The sequence below is a fragment of the Mytilus galloprovincialis genome, chromosome 4 (assembly GCF_965363235.1).
Source record: "Mytilus galloprovincialis chromosome 4, xbMytGall1.hap1.1, whole genome shotgun sequence".
Lineage (NCBI taxonomy): Eukaryota > Metazoa > Mollusca > Bivalvia > Mytilida > Mytilidae > Mytilus > Mytilus galloprovincialis.
The window spans coordinates 102782223-102800335 of NC_134841.1; the positions used below are offsets into that span (position 1 = coordinate 102782223).

At 31.2% G+C, this 18113-nt stretch overlaps 2 protein-coding genes across 14 annotated transcripts in view; both read right to left on the reverse strand.

The window, feature by feature from the left end:
* The window catches only part of LOC143073678 (RNA-binding protein 8A-like), a 244701-nt gene that overhangs the window by 84839 nt on the left and 141749 nt on the right, over window positions 1-18113 (reverse strand). The gene's annotated exons all lie outside the window — the stretch shown is intronic.
* The window catches only part of LOC143073672 (high affinity cAMP-specific and IBMX-insensitive 3',5'-cyclic phosphodiesterase 8B-like), a 147895-nt gene that overhangs the window by 6868 nt on the left and 122914 nt on the right, over window positions 1-18113 (reverse strand). For 8 of the 13 annotated variants that reach the window (XM_076249390.1, XM_076249382.1, XM_076249384.1 and 5 more), the window contains 9 exons: window positions 10986-11055; window positions 10226-10252; window positions 9675-9701; window positions 8235-8373; window positions 7549-7747; window positions 2987-3117; window positions 2426-2512; window positions 1795-1933; window positions 236-409 (listed from right to left, as the gene is read on the reverse strand). In XM_076249390.1, coding sequence (XP_076105505.1) covers window positions 236-409; window positions 1795-1933; window positions 2426-2512; window positions 2987-3117; window positions 7549-7747; window positions 8235-8373; window positions 9675-9701; window positions 10226-10252; window positions 10986-11055 — 993 coding nt within the window. The remainder of the gene's footprint in view (window positions 1-235; window positions 410-1794; window positions 1934-2425; window positions 2513-2986; window positions 3118-7548; window positions 7748-8234; window positions 8374-9674; window positions 9702-10225; window positions 10253-10985; window positions 11056-18113) is intronic. The other 5 variants (XM_076249383.1, XM_076249386.1, XM_076249385.1 and 2 more) reach the window with 5 other exon arrangements.

Below are 18113 nucleotides of genomic sequence, written 5' to 3' on the forward strand. Positions count from 1 at the left end.
TATTTGAACTTTGGTGGATAGTTTTCTCATTGGCAATCATACCACATCTCCTTATTTTTATATACAAAGCTGAGAGCATAGAAGCTAGGCAGACAACCCTATACAAAGATCAATTTAGATTTTCATCGCAATCAAATGGAGGTGAAAATCAGCCACATTAGTGATGATGTAGAAATGTATCAGAAAACTGCCTTCATGTGAAAACTTTCAGCATTGTGTTATTTCTTTAACAAACCTGTAGAAAATATTCTTCAGCAATTCTTTTCCCCCATTCTTTACAAACATCTAATGGACGGCACGGGTTAGCTACATCAGCACACTTGATTAAAATACGTTTAATGAAAGTCTTGTTTTCAGGGGCAGATAACTGGTTCAGCATCATGGTACTATCTGGTGAACCATTTCCACTCTAAAAATAGAACATTCAGATGTTTATAGAGATGATCTTTCTTACAAGCAAGATAAAGATCCCATGATTATTTTTTTTTTACGGTAATAAAGTAAAAATAATCAATTTACCATATCTAGGATTGAAATATATGATACAGAAATATTTATATTTTTATTACTCCAATATAGTGCAAAAAGATCCAGAGTTAATTGTACTATAAAATGTTTTATCAAAATAATTTATTTTTTTATATGTCTATTATTAACACTTGGCGGAACCTCAACATATGTTTATCATTTTATTAAATCATTTTTTTTTTTAGATTACAGATTGCAGTTCACATATAATAGTGTTATAATTTGTAGTTAGTACAGTCACACTTAATTTCTATTCTTTGCATCATGAAATTTGATGAAAGGAGTAGGGGCATTAAGGCCTAGTTTTGGCCCAAGAAATAAAATGAATGATAACCATTTCAAATTGGCACATAATGTTTAGAAATGCATCGGGTCAAGAAATTTAAATGAAAAACGTAAAGATTTTTATCTGATGACGTCACAATTACGTCATAATATGTACTGTTTTCACAAAAACAATGAAAAAATACAGAATTTATGCAGTTTTCCATCTTTATTTCCGTTGTGGAAACATCCTGCGCAACCAAGAAACAACAAAATAATTTAACAGAAGCTTTGTTATAACTATTGGCATAATCTCACCAAATATAAAGTTGTTTCTTGGGTGTGCAGATACTTTTTCAATCTAAAATATACTTAAAATTTGATGAAAAAACAAGGAAAATCACAAAAATTAACATAATATGCAAATTAAGTCATGATTTGTTGCCATGGTAACTTGTTCCATGTCAAATTTGTTTTGTTTTTCTTAGTACCTTATACCTTAGTCAAATTTTCAGTTATTTAAGAATACGTATGATAACTTTTAAATTTGCCATAATTTTTTGGCCAAATAATGGCCTTATTGCCCCTACTCCTTTGAATTGGTGATAGAACTGATTGTTTTCATGTAATAGTATTAATCCAATATGACTTTTAAGTGCCTCGATCAAATCTGGTTATTCCAAATAAAAGTTAATATTGTATAGCTGAGTAGTGGCATGTTGCCTACTGTGTTTTTATGCGATAATCAAACACACGTGTACATACCATTGATGATGTTTCATCCATTTTGAGACAACCTTTATTGATACATACCATTGATGATGTTTCATCCATTTTGAGACAACCTTTATAGATACATACCATTGATGATTCATCCATTTTGTGACAACCTTTATTGATACATACCATTGATGATCTTTCATCCATTTTGAGACAACCTTTATTGATACATACCACTGATGATGTTTCATCCATTTTGAGACAACCTTTATTGATACATACCATTGATGATGTTTCATCCATTTTGAGACAACCTTTATTGATACTGTTGATGAATTTATTTAGATGTTGAAAATGTTGTTTCATTTCTGTTGCTAGGACCATATCAATAATATTCTGTCTCAAAATCTTGTAATCATCTCTGTAACAAAAACAATTTTAATTCATCTTTATAAATTTTATTCCTAGAGTAATTGTACGTTTATTGAATTATGGCAGCTATGCTTGAATGGTAAGCATTCTTAATTTCATAATACTAAACAGTAGTTTCAATATTAAACAAATGCTGTTTGTTGATTGGCTTTAAATTTAAGTAAAATTCACATAAGATTTGATTCATAGTTACTTAGATAACTAAGTGTTGTCTTAGGTTGTTGGTTTTAATGCTTGAGAGCATTGGTATACTTTGACTATGAAATTTCTAATTCAAGAGATGTATCAAATGCAAACCATACCCTTTCACACCATATTAAACATCCGTTCAGCTAAAGAGGATTGTCTGTAGCTTGTTATTCATTTGTTGGTTCAGTAGATTTTTTTTCATAGTAGCCATTTACCAAGAAAACTTTTTATCTATTTTTGTTCCTTTTTTACCATCATTTGTTTGAATACTTTACAAAATAAATGTACTTACGTTTCCAAATTTTTGAATATATTAACCGAATCATCCTTCCACGTTAACTGGAACGCCAATGCTGAATGATGGTTCTCCAATACAGCCCTAAAGCATAAAGAATTTCTTACTGAAAGAATTACTTAGAATGTCTTAGCTCTGTTAAAGTCTTTCTTTTAAATAGTTGAACAGCACTTAACTGTCTTTGTATGAAAAAAGCATATTCTGTCTGTGCTTGATGTCAAAACTAAGTCCTGGAACTGCACAAATTATATCCCAAAGCTCAAACAACAACATAGAATCATTCATTTTTAAGCCTCACAGTTGAACATGTAGAAACTCTTAACTCTCTTTAACTATAATTTTAAATCATACATCAACTTGACAAGTGAACATTTCTTATTGTATGTAAAATCATGTCACTGCACTTTTTATCAGTTTTCTACAAATTGATTGTACAGGAATGCTGTTTTTTTTTGTTTTTTTTTAATTGCAAAAAGAAATGCAGGTGAAAAATAAAATAACAAAAAATAATGAAATTAAAGCATATTATCCACGAAATAATTAGCATATAAATCTTACTGGTCATTATATAATATAGCTAATTGATTTTTCTCATTGACAAGGAAGGCATTGGTTCTGCCTGGATGGTCTAGGTCGTGGACGATTGCAGCTATTAAACAAGCTATCTCATCCATTTGGTCAAAAACAGCCTGAAAAATCATAAATACACAAGTTTTAAAATATCATTTTATTAGTCCTTTCATTGAAAACATTGTGTAACTTCTTTTAAAAGCTAAGCAGGTGAATATGTACAAAATTTGTTCAACATTTTTGAATTGAAATAATGAAATAAATACTATTATCTTAATATCCTCTGGATAGGCTTTACAGAAATAACAAAGAAAAGAAAACAATGGCATAAAACAATTTAACTATGCAGATGACTTCAAGCACATCTAGACACCCTTAAATTAATATCAGAGATAAGCAAGTTAACAAGTTAACAAGTCTTCGTTCGTTTCTATAATTTGTAATGTTTGTATGCATTTTCTTAAAGGATGACAGCAGCTAAAATTAAGAACATATTATTTACTAATTTTGATATGATATATATTGAATGCCTTGAAAAATAAAAGACAGTAGTCTAATTTACCATCTATAATTTCATACTTCTGAGAAATCACTCCATACAGATTTTTGTTGTAATGACAACAAATTAATTGTACACGACGGAATGTGATAATAAATCAGTTTAAGTTTAATAGAGTGTATTAGGAGTTTATTACACATTTTATCAATATGTATTTGGAGTCAATAACACATTATATTACAATAAAGAGCATACATGCCAAGTGACATGATATTCGCGTGTAATACACGCTTTTTCAACGATTTACACACAAGGATTTTGTCACATGGCGTGTACACGCTTTTCAACACTTTACACGCAATTACACGCTTTTTTCGTTCTTTTCATTTTTTGGTCGTTAGTGATATTGCTATTCTCGGGTTTTTACCTTATTCGGCGATAAATACCGAAACATTCGAAGTAATTGTTCGGCTGCCATATTATTTATTTTTCTATATGGACAAACAGTAAAAGGTAAGTAGTTTGTGATTAGTTTTAATTATTTTGTGACTTTCTTTCAAATTCACTTTATAGGGGATATGTGCACAGAAAGAGGTCGCTTTCAGGGCCTGTACCGTCGTCTAAAGAGCCGATTGTTAAGCCAAAAGAATGTGTACGTACCAAGATAATTCAAGATTTATATGAGAGGAGAATTTCCGAAATACAATGTAGCTCTTTGAAATTTATAAAACATCTTTTTTTCAATTTCAGTTTCAAATCTAGCCAACAGATTTCTACAGTCCATGGGGATGAAAATATCACAGAACTGTTGGATCAGCTCTCATAGTACCAGCTATCTTCTGATGAACTACCCAGTTTTGACCAGGCATTAGCAATGGGAGCAATGACAGAGATAATAGATGACATTTTACATTGCCATAAAAACCAACATTATGACATTTTTTCAAATCTTGATAAAGCTAATTCAGTCAAATATTAATTCATACTGTGGGAGAGCATTTTCAATTATAAAGAAATTGACACTGAATTCTGATTAGAACTTGACTATGTTACATTTATATTATTGTGTGCTGTTATCAAATAAATGTAACTAAACTTGAAACTGGCAGTTGATTTGAATAATCAATATGTGCCTAGTGGCATGGTGGTGCTTTAAAAGCAACATAACTGTTTAATACAATAAAAGTTTACAGTAGAATATATATTGTTTTTAACAAATTTGTATGTGAAATTATGAACATTACCACTGTCCTGTATACTCAGATATTCGTAATGTTATTTTTAACCATGCTAGTATTGTTGTTGAGAATTTTTTTACATATGTCTGATAATGAAAAATTTATATTTCTTTTTACAAATGAAAATATGGTATTTTATACTGCCAAAATCTACTATGAAATTTTAATAAAGCAAAAATGTATTTTTTATTCATGATAGTTGACTTGTATTTGTATTATAATTTAAGAAAAATTGTTTTATAGTCTCTCATAGGTCTTTATAGAGTGGCTCTTGTTGTTAACTTGTGTTTTAAAAAGCTGTATATTTTATATGTTACAATTGTGGTGAGACTTTAAATAAAGTATTTGTCTTGTCATAAGGTCCCATAACAAATCATTGGCTTTTCTATGTATGATCAAATTATTTCCTGTAGTTTACAACTCATATTCACTAGTCATTCAAAAAAATCTTTTTTTTTTCAGTTTCATCCCTATGTTCTATTTATAGTAATGGTAGCCATTTTGGTTTGTATCTAGCATGATAAAACATAACTTGGAAACTACAAATCCTAACAATGATGGATGTCAATTTGCATCCAGTATGTCCAGTGTTTTCATTGGAGAAGTTGGGTCAAGTTTAAGATGCTAGATGTAAGAAAGGCTCAAAGAAATTAATAAAACCTCACAGTTAAATCTTACAATTCATTTGATCTAGCTACAGAACAACTCTGTGTTGGTTTTTAACATAACAGATCATCAAACATCAAGCATATATGTAACACTCCCAAACGTGTCCTTCCCCCCAAACATGTCCGATTCCCCCAAACGTGTCTTTCCTCCCTAAACGTGTCCGAAATGTACAATATTCCCCAAACGTGTCCGAATGCATAACCCCCAAACGTGTCCGATAAATGTTGTTCGCCAAAACGTGTCCAATATTTAAGCCAGAACGTCTCACGTCTTTTAGCGTTAATACATGTAACTCCTAAATAAAATCGCTGATAACGTTAACTTTACGGCAATTCTATGATGGGGACACACGTGACAAAGTTTTTATTTATTAGCTTTAGCTAATTGAATGTAAGTTTTAAATGAATATCATAATTCCAAATTTAATCTGTAATTGTTAATTATCTTTTGACTGAAATTACTTATTGTTCAGTTGCAAGTATTTCATACTCATTTAGAGCGAACCTATGTGTACTGAATAATTATAGAGTTGAATTAATCGGTAACTTTGTAAATTATTTTGTACTTATAAACTCCGATGATGCTTTTTATATTTATCCGAATATTGCATGGCGGGCGTTAAGCAGCATTTTTTTTCCTCACTTTTGTTACTAGTTCTCCATCTGAATTTGTGTGTATTTCAAAAACTCACCAAATCATAAACTGGTTATCCGTTTTTTCATAAATTTTAGGTTTCCAGCATCACAAAAGACACACGATCAAGAGACATAACTTCCAGTGCCAAATATTTCTTGCATTGATTTTATAGATTCTTTTTATCAATATAAATGTTATGAAAAAACGACGGTTATTAGTAATTACCGTAATTGCAAATTTAATTTGTACTGTATAAATTAACTTTCTAGACTATCTATCTATCTTCATATTTCCGCACTCAGTCACAACTTTGACGATTACAGGACTATTGATAGCGTATTCTCCAGTTGCAAGTACTCTATGCATATTTAGAGCGAAATAGTTTTACATTTGCCGTATAAATTAACTTTAGACTGTTGGTGGCGTATTTCCAGTTGCAAGTATTTCATGCATATTTAGAGAGAACATACATGTTTTAATGATTTTACTGTTCTATACTGTTTAAATTAATATTTAGATTGTTGATTGCGTATTGTCCAGTTGCCAGTATTTCATGCATATTAGAGAGAACAAAGTTTACAAGTTTTTAATTGCAGTTTACATTTGTACTGTACAAATTTACTTGAGACTGTTGGTTGTCCAGTTGCCGGTGTTTCACGATATAAATTGTAATGTGCAGAGAAAGGGACATGGCGTTGTCAGTTAATTTTCGATTTATCAGTTTGACTGTCCCTCTAGTATCTTTTGTCCCTCTTTTTTGTTTTGGGTTAGTTGAGAAATGGACACGTTTGGGCATTTATACAAATTACACGCTTTGGCGATGTTTTGATCTAGACATCTTTTGCAATTCAGTGACGTCAACATAGACACGTTTGGGGGACAATATTTAAAGAGAACATACAAATTTTAATGTGCAGAGAAAGGGACACTTTCATCCGTTAACTGTACAGTTTAACTAAACATGTTTGCTTACAATTTACATACGACATAGCTGAAATGACGCCCCCACTTTTACCCAGTTTTTTTCGGTCGGTTTAAAAAAGTACCTTATCTATATTTTTAATGAAATGGTAAAATTAGTGTACGTTAATGGAATAGCAATAACCAAATAACGCTTGATATGGACACGTTTTTGGGATTGGACACGTTTGGGGGTTTGTTGAGAAATGGACACGTTTGGGCGTTTATAGAAATCACACGCTTTGGCGATGTTTTTAACTAGACATGTTTTGCAGTTCAGTGACGTCAATGTGGACACGTTTGGGGGAATCGGACACATTTGGGGGGAAGGACACGTTTCTGAGTGTTACATATATATGGACCATCTCCAGGGGGTCAAAACCAAAAATGGTGGCTATGGTGTTTATAACTGGACATAAATCAAGATGTGTAAATAGTCCGGTCTTCAATTGATACCTTAAAAAGCTATAGTCCCCCAGAAAAATGAATGTTTAATCTCATAAAAAAAAAGGTCCAAAATATATTTGTTTTTAAGGTAACACCATTACCTTATTTCTTTCTCTCTCTAGAAAATATGCTGAAGCATGCATGACGTCTGCAGCATGAGTAGAATTATGATATGTATTAGTACTATGGTATCTGCCTTCAACCAGTTTCAACCAGTTTGCTATTACACTCTCCTCAACTTGAAAAAAATCACAAATTCCAAATCTAGTTAATGTCTTTAATCCTAAATATAAAAGTGGTCTGAAATGGAAAAAAAGAAAGAGTCATGAAAAATGACTAAAAAACATGCATGCTTTCATATGACCATGTGTTTTGGTATATAAGATGTTTTTAATTTTATTTTGTTGGTTTACTGTCACATTGCTTTATATTCCCAACATCTCTATAATATATGTTAAAGCAAACTTTTTAACACATCATAAAGCTCCTATTTTGAATACTCTTAATTCTAAAGCATTGTTAGTTAGGTACGATTTCATCCCCGGCAATTTCAGCTCACAGTATTCTAATTTCATGTTATCTCAACTTCCAAGATTTAATGCCAGGCCATGTTTTTATAGTAATACAGCTCACCTCTTATTTACATCCTTTTCTAATTCTATAACAACATGGTAATAGAGATCATCTTTTATACACAAGTATATAATTGTATGTTTATTGAGTAATAGAGCTGACCTTTTATTCATAACTTTTTCTAATTCTATAAAAATTTAGCAATAGAGCTGACCTTTTATTTGTAACTTTTTCTAATTCTATAACATTGAATTCCCAGGTGTAATCTTTATCCAGTATTTCCTGTATATGATCTGGAACCTGAGATAAGGATGAGGTTACTGGACTAGGAATGTGCAGATGAGAATGATGACCTGAAAAGAAAAATACAGGCCGTCTTTTATTTAAAATTTAAAATTCAAAATCCTAATTCCATGAAAGAATACTCCATAAAGGCTTGATACTCTCATTAATTTGTAAAAAAAATCCCAAAGGCTTATTTATTATTATTATATTGAAATAACTTGAGTTGACAGTGGGTTTACAGTATTTTTGGAAGTTTGATGCCTCTGTACTGTGTGAGGTAGACACAGAAGATATGCCCACCTCCTCCTAATCCCCCCCCAAGTTTTATGCAATTTCATTTATCAAAGTCTGTATTTGGGTTTATACTCCACCTTCGACATTACAATAAATAGCCATAAGTTGAGCAAACATACATAAGTTTCAAAATACATATCATTCATTTGACCTCTAAATTGTAGAGAGACATTGTAGACAAAATCAGTATCATGAGTATAGATTGTCATACTTCAGTTCCCTATTGGTAAAAATTAATTAAAAATATATTGCAGTTACTACAAAAAACTGTTTTTTTATTCTTTTTAAACATTTCTTACAATAAGTTTAATATGTCGCTTCTATCATAGAAAAATATATTTATGGAATGAACATCTCAGTAAAATGTTTATGTGACAATGACATGTCCAAGCAAGAACAAAAATTCTGTTAAGATAAACAATAAGCTAGAGTCAAACAAACTTGATAGTTTAGAATAATCAACATTCTCTTAAGCAAGATTAGTACACAAATAAAGCTTTATGTAAAACACCATGATTTAAACACCAACATTTCAAAGATACACAATTATTTAAGTAATTGGAAGGTTGTTTCGCTAAGTCACAGAATTTGCTGGTTCTGTGAAATATCTATTTATGTACTACTGAACATTGATTACTTATTATTGCTATACTTCAGACACTGAAAGCTATCCCTTTTTTTCATTTTCATGCTTCCAAAAAATGTAAATGCTTACAAGTGAGAGGTTTAGCTAGCTATAATAGCAGGTTTAATCCATCATTTTCTACATAAGAAAATGCCTGTACCAAGTCAGGAATCTGATTGTTGTTTCACATTCGTTTTATGTATTTGAGCTTTTGATTTTACCATTTGTAAAGGGACTTTCCATTTTGGATTTTCCTTCGAGTTTGTTATTTTGTTATTTTATAATAATAAAAAAAACACATTGGAATAAGGATTGGTTCATCCTAAATTTGATCTCCATCATCAATATCCCAAATAGCAACTTCAATTACTGTCATAAAGGTCAATCAAAGCAAAACAAAGGTCAAGAGAGACAATTAATTCACAGCAGAGAAAGCAGCCAATAACTTACTGGATTGTCTCGAGGACAAAGCACGACCTAAAAATCAGGTTTTTTTTCATTCAACACTATTTTTTAATTTCATATAACAAAAACAAAAAATGAATTGTCTAAAGGAAGAACAGAAATGACTTAGCTTCAAAATCTTAAAAACACTAACAGTTATCCACCCTTGAACAATAATTAATTTTTCTGTTATTACATTCCATTATTTATCGTTTGTTTCCTAACATATTTTCAATAAAACTCATATGCATCAACAGAGCTATTCTTAACATATTTCGTATAATATTTCCAAATGAAAAGATAAACAAGCTTAAAAGCTTATTAAATTATTCATAGATTTTGTTAAAATAAAGTTAATTTGAGTAAATTTATTGTAAGCTTCAATGTGATCGAGTGCACTGTATAGTATACTTAAAAAAAATTATGAGAAAAAAATTACGACAATTTATTTTTCAATAAGAGGTCAATATAATAGCATTATTCAGTCAATTGACCAATATTTGTTTTAATATTTAACAATTAAATCACACAGCAATCTGAAGCAGTATTTTACTCACTGGGTCGTCTAGATTGTAGATCACTCCCTGTGAAAATATCAGTACTGTATAAGCTACACTCAATTATGTCAATGAAATCAAAGTTTTTTAACCTGCTTTTTTAATGGAGGCGTGTATTTAATATTTTTCAAACAATATATCGTTGACCAAACCTATTGAAGGTTCTAAAAAAAATTGAAATATCGAAACAAAAACACTACAGCACTGTTCTGGTGCATAACAAATAGAAATAATGCCTTAGAACGCGGAATTATGTGTAAATCTAGGATAAAATAAAATAATCAAAAATTCCTTGAAATTTCATGAATGATCTTAGGGCATTGAGGTTATATCAAAACATGACGTCATACAAATGAAAATTCCCAAACAGAAGGTTTAGGCTTCAAATTTACATAATATCTCAAAAAAGGGTTTTTGTGGAAGACATTTTCATTTTTTATTTTCATGCATTAATAAAATATTTATGGATTTCACTTAGTAAATATGGCTGCTCTTTCCTTAGTTACCACATGTCAACTTTGATTACAAAAAGATGCAAATGAAAATAAAATGTTTAAAGTTTCAAATGTTTGGGTTAAGAATTATAAGGATTACACACAAATTTTCAAGAAGTTATTGATGTGTACATTAGGTTTCTGACTCACAAACTTTACATAAAATGCCTTCAAAACATAATTCAGTTTGTGAGTTAATAGTTGACAATGATTATGACTTAGAAGGGACACTTGGTCTGGTTTTAATATAATAAATAATCTCTAACCTTGTTTTCCACTGCTGTTACTGTTTACATCTGATAAATAGCTTGGTGTTAATGACCTTTTAACATTCTGCTGAAAAATATACAAACAAAAAGGTTTACCAGTGCATGTTCTTAATCTATTGAGCTATTTAATTGTATTGATGCAAAAAAGGTACAAACAAACAAAAAATATTAAAGTGTGCATAATTATTGGTAGCAGACTTGTGATTAATAAAACACATATACTTACTTATACAAGTACTATGTAAACTATAGGGTATGGGGTTTGCTCATTGTTGAAGGCCGTACTTTTTTTTTTCTGCTGGCAAAATTTACACAAGAATGTGTCAATAGTACATGGATGCCCGGCTCACACTATTATTTTCTATGTTCAGTGGATCGTAAAATTGGGATAAAAACTCTTATTTGGCTTTTAAACTATCTTTTTTGCTTAGCAAAGTTTTTAATAATCAAGTAATTTTGCATCTAGATTGTTAAATTTAATTTAAAACATACAATATTAATATTTCTTTTACTTTTTTTGTTATTTAATTTAAAAGAAAAGTTGTAAGTGGTTTTGGTATTGCTCGTAAATCTACTGTATGAAACATTCTTTGGCCTTTGCTACTAATAACAATAAAACAAGAGTAACTGTAACCTGTACAATAAAACATCATTTATCATTTTCACACCTATCAGGCATGTTACCTATATTACTTCCTTGTTTCATACTAATATACAGTACGGTGTAATACAGAACATTTAATCTATAACATATATTGTGCTAGATTGTTTGCATATCTATACATGTGAAGAAAAACACATTAAGGTTTATATAATAAATTTGAATTTCGATTCTGAGGAACACAAAAAGACATTTACATCATCTTGTAGACAAATTTTATACGATATTTTCATAGCTCCTTTCAAATGTCAACTATGTGGTAACAGAAGTGATCATAAAAAAGGCAAATGAAAGGAGAAAATCAATATAGTTTCTACCTTTGAAATTGATATATGGATATTACGTCAGGATTTAATGAGACATTTACCCTTTAGCTGAACACAGTGCAGATGTATCAAGATTGTTATAAATGTTTTATACTTCAGATCATCAATATGATGCAAAATATCTTGAACTTTTAGAACCTAAAAAAACCTGTCAGCCAAAACTCAACCATGTTTAAAAACCTGGCTAAATTTATACTGGATTTTGTTCAGAAGATGGGATATATCATGACAGTTATAACTCTCACTTTTATAATTACATACTGCATAATTACATACAAGCCCCGTTCCCAAATGACTGAAAGATTTTTGTAAAGATCTATATCTTAATGAGACAGAACCCAACTTTACTAATAACAAGAGGCTCTCAAGAGCCTGAATCGCTCACCTTAATTTTTTTGGTTAAATCTCTCATCAATGATTATTTTGGCTTTTCAATTTATTTAAATGTTCTTTGAATCGTCCTATTTTCTTCAAAAGCAAAAAAAAAATCATTTTCTCCTATGTTCTATTTTAGCCATAGGAGCTATGTTTCTGACATACAAGGAAATGAAATATAAAATTTATACTAGATACTCTGAAACTCATTTAGCCTAAGTTTGGCTGAAATTGATACAGCAGTTTCAAAGGAGAAGATTTTTTAAAGTAAGTCAACATGATGAACAAATTGTGAAAAAAGTCTTTAAAGGGCAATAACTCCTTAAGGGGTCAATTGACAATTTTGGTCAAATTGACTTATTTGTAGATCTTACTTTGCTTAACATTTTTGCTATTAACAGTTTATCTGTATCTATAATAATATTCAAGATAATAACCAAAAACTGCAAAATTTCTTTAAAATCATCAATTCAGGGGCATTATACCTGAAAAACCAGTTACCCAATTCGGCTGAAAATTTCAGGACAGGTAGACCTTGACCTAATAAATACTTTAATTTAACTTCTTGTCTTATTTGCTCTAAATGCTGGAGTTTTTGAGATATAAGCCAAAAACTGCATTTTACCCTGTGTTCTATTTTTAGCCATGACGGCCATGTTTTTTGACGAAATAAAAAATAAAGCACAAACTTTATTTTATACACCCTACTGATCATTCAGTTGAAGTTTGGTTGAATTTGGTTTAGTAGTTTTAGAGGAGAAGATTTTTTAAAGTTAGCAAATATGATGAACAAATTGTGAAAAATTGTCATTAAAGGACAATAACCCCTTAAGGGGTCAATTGACAATTTTGGTCATATTAACTTATTTGTAGATCTTACTTTGCTGATCATTTTTGCTGTTTACAGTTTATCTTTATCTATAACTAGAGGCTCTAAAGAGCCTGTGTCGCTCACCTTGGTCTATGTGAATATTAAACAAAGGAAGCAGATGGATTCATGACAAAATTGTGTTTTGGTGATGGTGATGTGTTTGTACATCTTACTTTACTGAACATTCTTGCTACTTACAATTATCTCTATCTATAATGAACTTGGCCCAGTAGTTTCAGTGGAAAATGTTAGTTAAAATTTACAAATTTTATGAAAATTGTTAAAAATTGACTATAAAGGACAATAACTCCTTAGGGGTCAATTGACCATTTCCGTCATGTTGACTTATTTGTAAATCTTACTTTGCTTAACATTATTGATGTTTACAGTTTATCTCTATCTATAATAATATTCAAGATAATAACCAAAAACAGCAAAATTTCCTTAAAATTACCAATTCAGGGACAGCAACCCAACAACAGGTTGTCAGATTCATCTTGACCTGATTAGCAATTTCACCCATGTCAGATTTGCTCTAAAGGCTGCGGTTTCAGAGTTATAAGCCAAAATCTACATTTCACCCCTATGTTCTATTTTTAGCCATGGCGGCCATCTTGATTGGTTGGCCAGGTCACGGGACACAATTTTTAAACTAGATACCCCAATGATGATTGTGGCCAAGTTTGGTTTAATATGGCCCAGTAGTTTCAGAGGAGAAGATTTTTGTAAAAGATAACTAAGATTTACGAAAAATGGTTAAACATTGACTATAAAGGGCAATAACTCCTAAAGAAATCAACAGACCATTTTGGTCTTGTTGACTTATTTGTAGATCTTACTTTGCTGAACATTTTTGCTGTTTACAGTTTATCTCTATCTATGATAATATTCAACATATTAACCAAAAACAGCAAAATGTCCTTAAAATTACCAATTCAGGGGCAGCAACCTATCAACGGGTTGTCCAATTCATCTCGAAATTTCAGGGCAGATAGATCTTGACCTGATAAACAATTTTACCCAATGTCAGATTTGCTGTAAATGCTTTGGTTTTTGAGTGATAAGCCAAAAACTGCATTTTACCCCTATGTTCTATTTTTAGCCATGGTGGCCATCTTGGTTGGTTGGCCAGGTCACCGGACACAATTTTTTAACTAGATACCCCAATAATGATTGTGGTCAAGTTTGGTTTAATTTGGCCCAGTAGTTACAGAGGAGAAGATTTTTGTAAAAGATGACTAAGATTTACGAAAAATGGTTAAAAATTGACTATAAAGGGCAATAACTCCTAAAGGGGTCAACAGACCATTTTGGTCATGTTGACTTATTTGTAGATCTTACTTTACTGAACATTTTTGCTGTTTACAGTTTATCTCTATCTATGACAATATTCAAGATAATAACCAAAAACAGCAACATTTCCTTAAAATTACCAATTCAGGGGCAGCAACCTATCAACGGGTTGTCCGATTCATCTCAAAATTTCAGGGCAGATAGATCTTGACCTGATTAACAATTTTACCCCATGTCAGATTTGCTCTTAATGCTTTGGTTTTTGAGTTATAAGCCAAAAACTGCATTTTACCCCTATGTTCTATTTTTAGCCATGGCGGCCATCTTGGTTGGTTGGCCGGGTCACCGGACACAATTTTTAAACTAGATACCCTAATAATGATTGTGGCCAAGTTTGGTAAAAATTGGCTCAGTAGTTTCAGAGGAGAAGATTTTTGTAAAAGCTAACGACGGACGACGACGACGACGACGACGGACGACGGACGACGGACGACGGACGCCAAGTGATGAGAAAAGCTCACTTGGCCCTTTGGGCCAGGTGAGCTAATAATATTCAAGATAATGACCAAAAACTGCAAAATTTCCTTAAAATTACCAATTAAGTGGCAGCAACCCAACAATGGTTTGTTTGATTCATCTGAAAATTTCAGGGTTGATAGATCTTGACCTAATGAACATTTTTACCCCATGTCAGATTTGCTCTAAATGCTTTCGTTTTTGAGATATAAGCCAAAAACTGCATTTGACCCCTATGTTCTATTTTAAGTAACGGCGGCCATGTTTTTTGACGGATCAAAAATCGAAGCACACACTTTGTGCAGGATAATCTAAGGAACAATCATGCTAAGTTTCATCCAAATCCATTCAGTAGTTTCAGAGGAGAAGATTTTTTAAAGTTAGCAAATGTGATGAACAAATTGTGAAAAATTGTCATTAAAGGACAATAACCCCTCAAGGGGTCAATTGACAATTTTGGTCATATTAACTTATTTGTAGATCTTACTTTGCTGATCATTTTTGCTGTTTACAGTTTATCTTTATCTATAATAATATTCAAGATAATGACCAAAAACTGCAAAATTTCCTTAAAATTACCAATTAAGTGGCAGCAACTCAACAATGGTTTGTTTGATTCATCTGAAAATTTCAGGGCTGATAGATCTTGACCTAATGAACATTTTTACCCCATGTCAGATTTGCTCTAAATGCTTTCGTTTTTGAGATATAAGCCAAAAACTGCATTTGACCCCTATGTTCTATTTTAAGTAACGGCGACCATGTTTTTTGACGGATCAAAAATCGAAGCACACACTTTGTGCAGGATAATCTAAGGAACAATCATGCTAAGTTTCATCCAAATCCATTCAGTAGTTTCAGAGGAGAAGATTTTTTAAAGTTAGCAAATGTGATGAACAAATTGTGAAAAATTGTCATTAAAGGACAATAACCCCTTAAGGGGTCAATTGACAATTTTGGTCATATTAACTTATTTGTAGATCTTACTTTGCTGATCATTTTTGCTGTTTACAGTTTATCTTTATCTATAATAATATTCAAGATAATGACCAACCAGATGCTCTGCAGGGCGCAGCTTTATACGACCGCAGAGGTTGAACCCTGAACGGTTGGGGCAAGTATGGACACAAAATTCAAGCTGGATTCAGCTCTAAATTTGGATTGTGATTAAATAGTTGACACAGCATAGGTTTCTGACACAGAATGAATGTGGTCTAATGAACTTAAATTTTTTTTTTTGCCTTTGAGCAATTCACTATGCTGTTGAATATTAATCCTCTCAAAAAAATGTTTGAAGAAATTTTCTTTTTATTTATGAAATCTGAAATGAAAAAAATTGACCCTCCAATTTTTTTTTCACATCCCCCTTTCCCTTATTTCAAAACTGATCTCAATTCAAATTTCTAATGAAGTTTGCAACAATAACTACTCATTTAAATACATCATAAAATATTAAAATGTAAAAAAAGTGCTTGTTATCACTGAATGGTAAAGATTGTTTTAATCTATCAGTTGGTAGTAAAAGTGAATATACATTGTATATTGTATAAAACAATGATTTAAGTTGATTCAACTACTATTCTGGACAAAGAAAGATAACTCCAATTGAAATCCAATTGGAATTTCTTGCTATTGCACAATATTGTGCAATTAGATATTTCTGGCTATTGTGGAATACTGTGCAATTGAAAATATTTGCTATTGCACAATACTGTGCAATTGAAGATTTCTTGCTATTGCACAATACTGTGCAATTGAAGATTTCTTGCTATTGCTGAATACTGTGCAATTGAAAATTTCTTGCTATTGCACAATACTTAATATGATAATTTTGGATCCTGATTTGGACCAACTTGAAAACTGGGCCCATAATCAAAAATCTAAGTACATGTTTAGATTCAGCATATCACAGAGACCCAATAATTCAATTTTTGTTAAAATCAAACTTAGTTTAATTTTGGACCCTTTGGACGTTAATGTAAACCAATTTTAAAACGGGACCAAAAATTAAGAATCTACATACACAGTTAGATTTGGCATATCAAAGAACCCCAATTATTCAATTTTTGATGAAATCAAACAAAGTTTAATTTTGGACCCCGATTTGGACCAACTTGAAAACTGGGCCAATAATAAAAAATCTAAGTACATTTTTAGATTCAGTATATCAAAGAACCCCAAGGATTCAATTTTTGTTAAAATCAAACTAAGTTTAATTTTGGACCCTTTGGACCTTAATGTAGACCAATTTGAAAACGGGACCAAAAATTAAGAATCTACATACACAGTTAGATTCGGCATATCAAAGAACCCCAATTATTCAATTTTTGATAAAATCAAACAAAGTTTAAATCTGGACCCTTTGGGCCCTTTATTCCTAAACTGTTGGGACCAAAACTCCCAAAATCAATACCAACCTTCCTTTTATGGTCATAAACCTTGTGTTTAAATTTCATAGATTTCTATTTACTTATACTAAAGTTATGGTGCGAAAACCAAAAAAAATGCTTATTTGGGTCCCTTTTTGGCCCCTAATTCCTAAACTGTTGGGACCTAAACTCCCAAAATCAATACCAACCTTCCTTTTGTGGTCATAAACATTGTGTTTAAATTTCATTGATTTCTATTTACTTAAACTAAAGTTATTGTGCGAAAACCAAGAATAATGCTTATTTGGGCCCTTTTTTGGCCCCTAATTCCTAAACTGTTGGAACCAAAACTCCCAAAATCAATCCCAACCTTTCTTTTGTGGTCATAAACCTTATGTCAAAATTTCATAGATTTCTATTTACTTAAACTAAAGTTATAGTGCGAAAACCAAGAAAATGCTTATTTGGGCCCTTTTTGGCCCCTAATTCCTAAAATGTTGGGACTAAAACTCCCAAAATCAATCCCAACCTTCCTTTTGTGGTCATAAACCTTGTGTTAAAATTTCATAGATTTCTATTCACTTTTACTAAAGTTAGAGTGCGAAAACTAAAAGTATTCGGACGACGACGCCAACGTGATAGCAATATACGACGAAAATTTTTTCAAATTTTGCGGTCGTATAAAAACTGCAAAATTTCCTTAAAATTACCAAT